The following is a 5005-nucleotide window of genomic DNA, read 5'->3' on the forward strand; positions in this document are numbered from 1 at the left end:
AGTTATTCTGACACAAAAAATACGCACAATTCCTTAAATTTCAAATTTTCAAATCTTAATTTCCGTGCGCACCCCGACCAAGAGAAGTGAAACGTTTCTGCAAGCGACCAAAATAGCGTCAATAAGCTCTACTTGACGCGTTTATTGCATTTATTTTCACAAGTATTCTATACGTACATTTCTTTCTCTTATCACACAAGAAATACACAATTCTAGCCAAACTGATAAAGCCATCATTTTTTGTTCATAAATCGATAGATAAGAATGAACTTGTTTAATCAATCGACTCCGGTAACGAATTGCACGTATTTTATTGTATCAAAATAATGAATTTCGCTCCAAATCAGGTTCTCAATCCCGATTTGGTACAACTGTTACTTGCAAGTCAGACTGGAAATGTAAACTTATGGAATCCTGCCAATTTTCTTCTTGGCACAAATTCAACAATAGGACAGTTGCCAGTACGTTTACAGCGATTATTTATTAAATTGAAATTTGAATAAACTGAGATTCTGATGCTTTCAGCCTGTACCTCAAGCATTTCATTTTCTACCTCCACTTCCTCCTCCAATCACTGTTACACCACTAACCCCGGCTCTTTTGCCAACAACGTCTTACCCCGTGGAAGTTGCAACTGAAGATACTGCACCACATATCAAAACTGAAGAACCTGATCCACAACCATCAACATCTGAACCATCAATAGCATTTGAAATGGGCACAATCCCAGCTTCCACTTATTATCCTACACATTTCATGCGTGGTACTCAACTCAACGTGGCAAATGGAAATATCAAAAAAGTGGAAGATTTGTCATCTGATGACTTTCTCAGATGTGCTGCAGAATCAGATGATGTTATTGTCAATGCTTCTGTGATCAAATCTATTAAATCAACAGCTGGAAGTGTTACTATTATTTTTGAAACTGGAATTGAGAAACAACTAGTAATAACTAAATAATTTTGTAATTTCTGAGAATATATCAACGGTTGTTCCAGATACCATTGAAGTGTCAAGTCGAGCACCCATTCTTTGTATTAGGGAAAGGTTGGTGCAGCTGTAATCCTCGGAAAAGTGGCGAGAACTATGGTTTGGATTGTGAAATTCTCCAGGTAACCAGTTGTTGCAATTTCTCCCAATTTCAATATTCTCAGGTAGATGATGTGTGTATTGTGTTGACACGAAATGAAGACAAAATAACTGACTGTGCTGTTGATATCGTAACTGCAGAACGAGATTTAGAGTTATTCAGCCAGCGGGCGGCACTCAAAGAACAACTTGTTGATGTTTATTATGAGGTATACATGGGATAAGTTACTGTATAGGTACTGTATTTTTATTATTTCAGCGAGTTTCTGGCCGAGTTTCAGCACCACCGGAGAGAGTTTTGGTGACTTTTTCGAACGAACATCGCGAAAGAAGGATCTCGGAATAATTTAATGTTATGTTTTTATATATTCTCTACTAATAAATGTTCGAAATAATCATACCCAAAGGCTTACAATTCTCGGAACAAAATTGTCTCTACAATTGAGGAATGCTGCGCGTCAACTATGTGGTTTGATGTGCATTGTGACGTGAGGGTGTCTGCACTCTTTTCTTGTCTCGCTGCAACGCTGACGCTTGTGACTGGTCTCTATTTCTTTATTTCTCTGCTGCATTTTCGGTGTTCGACGGTAACCGATATTAACCGATTTGTTTGAAAAAAACTCGACTCGCTCGAGTTCTCTTGAAAATGCCTGGTCCGATTCTTAAAAAGTGTTTTAATTGTCGTGTAGCACTTCCTGAAGACGCCATTAAGTAAGTACACTTTTTCTGGATTTTTCAAATGAAAAACTATAATTATAAATTTTCAGCACAGCTCAATGCCAAAAATGTCAGAAGAATGAGGCAAAATACGGAAAGGTGAGTGTAAAAGTTTAATTTTCATGTCGATTTAATGTAATTTTTATCGTTTTAGCCCGGAACATGTCAATATTGTAAACTGAATGCTGCTTTTCACGACCAAAAATGTGTGTGGTGTTCACATGCAGAAAGAAAGTTCGGAAACCCGTTCCCATGTGCTAATTGTAAATTGAGTTGTGCATTTCCAAGAAGAGAAAGTGATAAGGTGAGATCGTTTTAAATTTTCTTGTTCCCCCTTTTGCCTTATCACCAACAAATTTTAATTTCATGTTTTCCAGGTCGAAGGTGCTGCATTGCTCTGTCGATTGTGCATTTTACAAGCTCGTCATACGAATCAAACCGTTGTAGCAGGAATTCCAGTGCCACCTGAGAAGCCAGAAAGATCAGGAGAAGGATCCTCAACAGAGCAGAGAGATCGAGATCATCGTCAACACCGTCCAACATCTCATCATCATCGAGATCATAAAGACCATCATCGACGAGACGACAAACATCATCACCGCGATTCCAATCATCGTCATGCTCACAAACGGCGACACCAAGAAGAGCCCAATAATAACAGTAACAACGGAACATCTTCGTCTGGTGGAGCTCCACCTCTAGTTCCAAACAATGAAAATGGAAATGGATTCCCTCCATTCGGAGATCGTGATCCCGGAGAGAGTATGGTGAAGCAACAGAAAATGGAAGACGAGATTCGCCGACTGAAAACATTGCTCGCTGAAAAAGATCAACTTATTTTTGATAAGGATAAACAAGTATGATTTATATTCCAGTTTTAGATTATTGATTGAAACATTTCAGATCAGCAATTTAAAAGCCGACCAATACAATCTGGATAAAAAGCATCGCGAACGTGTCCAACAACTTATCAAAGAAAAAGAAGACAGTATTCGAGCAATCGAACAAATGCGAAATTCGAAAAGTTCTAAGAGGAACTGATGTCAATTGAATATAAAACTATTCCTTGTAACTATTTTTATTAAGCTACCAGTTTTCATAATTGAAAATCAATTCTTCATGCCATATTTCGAAATTTTGTGTTCGAGTTTTAAATCAAAAATTAATATTTGGTTCGTGAGCTAATATCTTTTTTAAAATGAAATTATCTTTTCATTGTATTATTCACCTAATATTTACTTCAATTTGATCCAAAGTGCACCTTCCCCCTATCGCTCTCCCCGGTTGACCCGGCATCCCTTTCACTCGTCTTCTAATTACAATCTTTGGACGTAGCTACTTCTATTAACCTACTAAATTTGTTATAGTGTACCCATTTTCTGTCACTGTCATCAATGCCTGTCTAGTTTGATAATCTGTGAGATAATTTTTCTACAAGTCTGTAACATGTTTTTTTTAAATTTTACTTTTTTTGAGATTAGTCTTTTTTTCGAGTCTTTGAATTTTTCATACAATAAACTGTTCTCGTATAGCCTTGACTGTTTTTAAATCTATAGCATAATACATACGCTTTATGGCAAAATTACAGGAGAACTATGTTTTAAATTTAAAGTAGACCTGATTACGCGACATCTCTGGAATCTTTTTTGACCTACGGGCGCAGGCGCGACGATTGCGGAAACATAATTTCAACTGCGTACTAATGAAGAGATGGAAATGCTTATTTTTTGTGATTTCTAAACTTTTGAATCTTCATCATGACCACCGAACGTGTTCTCCAGTATCCGAATTTGTTAAAAATCGTCCCATATCTCAGTTACAGTAAGAGGTTCGTTAATTTTTTTTTTCTGATTAAAAACAGTGAAGCATTACATTTTTTTATAGAATGGAGCTTTCGAAAGTTTCTCCAGAATTTCGATCAATTCACAGTCGATTAGACTATTCACTGAAGACTATGTCATTCTCTCAGGATTACGGAGCAATCAGTGAAGAAGGACCAATAGAAGTAGGATCAGGAATTTTGAAGGTGGAGTCAATTGAATATATTTTTGAATACGATGAGAACATGGATCAAGTGAAAATCAAATGTTTGTTGGCCCCGGAACTTGTGAGATTCTCGAATGATAAGTCAATAATCAGAAGATATTTTCATTATTACCTGGCCGCTTCACAACGAATTGTTCAGCATGTCAAACTCAGGGTTTGTGAATTCATTTTTCGATTATTCTTGTTGATTATAAATTACATTTCAGGAAAGTGACAGTCCATTTCGAAACCTTCAAAGCCTAAAAATTCCATCCATTTCTTGGACTCTAAACGGAGCTAGAGAATATCCTCAATTCATCAATTTCCAAAACCATGTTTTTGAGAAATTAGAATTAATCAATTACGAATCGATCGTATTGACGGAAACCCAGGTATTAAACGCATGGTCTATATTTTCATTCAATTTACGTTTTTAAGGTGAAAAGTTGCAAACACCTTGTACTAAAAAAGGAAACAATTTACCAGGAGTACACCGTTGGAAACGAGAACAGTGCCATCAGAAATTTCTATTGTATCCTGAGCAATATGAAGTTGGAATTGGTTTTGGGACTGAATTACGTCGAATCTTTTATTCTGCTTTGTAACGTAAGTCATTTCGCCGGTATTTGCTCCTTTTATTTCTCGTATTATAGCGTCTTCTTCTCGACACCCTTCACATAGGATCATCTGTCACTGCAATTTTCATCAAGGAACCTCTTCTAAACGTTTGGAGAACCCTATTGGAACGATATGAAGACTCGCGAGGAACTTTTATGGGTTCCGGACACCGAAAGTGTGCTATATTGTCAACTGACAATAATATCAAGGTAGCAGTATTTGAAAATTATTTCGGGAAAGACTCCAATGGAAAAGAGAGTTTCACGGCAATCAAAATGAACAACAACGTGGAATTTGATGCCTAAATCATTTATTTCTCATATTGAAGGATTTTAAATTCACTAACTATACAATTAATTATTGCAATTGTCTTACATTATATTGGATAAAATTCATCTTATTTTTATTTTCGTTTAGAAGCAGTGAAACCATTTAAAATGAAACGAAAAGAAATTCCACGTCGCATTTTCGAATATCGACGTGACCATTCCACGTGAATCATTTCCGTTTTTCGTTAGTTTTTGAATTAATTTTTTGTTCAATTTTTACCCTGAAA

At 36.3% G+C, this 5005-nt stretch overlaps 3 protein-coding genes across 4 annotated transcripts; all 3 read left to right on the forward strand.

Moving 5' to 3' along the window:
• Positions 1–288: 288 nt before the first annotated feature.
• Positions 289–1482, forward strand: K04F10.1 (AXH domain-containing protein). Its single transcript, NM_059436.7, has 5 exons — positions 289–461; positions 526–945; positions 999–1112; positions 1155–1298; positions 1349–1482. The coding sequence occupies exons 1-5, from the start codon at positions 327–329 to the stop codon at positions 1433–1435; spliced, it is 900 nt and encodes a 299-aa protein (NP_491837.2). The 5' UTR covers positions 289–326; the 3' UTR covers positions 1436–1482.
• Positions 1483–1588: 106 nt separating this feature from the next.
• K04F10.7 (Protein FAM76A) lies at positions 1589–3336 on the forward strand. Its single transcript, NM_059437.7, has 5 exons — positions 1589–1800; positions 1857–1905; positions 1961–2110; positions 2184–2663; positions 2710–3336. Exons 1-5 carry the CDS (start codon positions 1736–1738, stop codon positions 2845–2847), a joined length of 882 nt encoding a protein of 293 aa, NP_491838.1. The 5' UTR covers positions 1589–1735; the 3' UTR covers positions 2848–3336.
• A 191-nt stretch (positions 3337–3527) lies between these two features.
• ZC308.4 (F-box domain-containing protein) lies at positions 3528–4854 on the forward strand. Of its 2 annotated transcripts, none has more exons than NM_059438.5 (5): positions 3528–3634; positions 3691–4006; positions 4059–4223; positions 4270–4437; positions 4485–4854. In NM_059438.5, exons 1-5 carry the CDS (start codon positions 3564–3566, stop codon positions 4752–4754), a joined length of 990 nt encoding a protein of 329 aa, NP_491839.1. In that variant the 5' UTR covers positions 3528–3563; the 3' UTR covers positions 4755–4854. The 2 variants fall into 2 exon arrangements, with proteins under 2 accessions (NP_491839.1, NP_001122561.1); NM_001129089.5 differs by having other exon boundaries at positions 3545–3634; positions 4318–4437; positions 4485–4853.
• The last annotated feature ends 151 nt before the right edge of the window (positions 4855–5005 follow it).

The sequence above is a fragment of the Caenorhabditis elegans genome, chromosome I, assembly GCF_000002985.6.
Source record: "Caenorhabditis elegans chromosome I".
NCBI classification, from domain to species: Eukaryota; Metazoa; Nematoda; class Chromadorea; order Rhabditida; family Rhabditidae; genus Caenorhabditis; species Caenorhabditis elegans.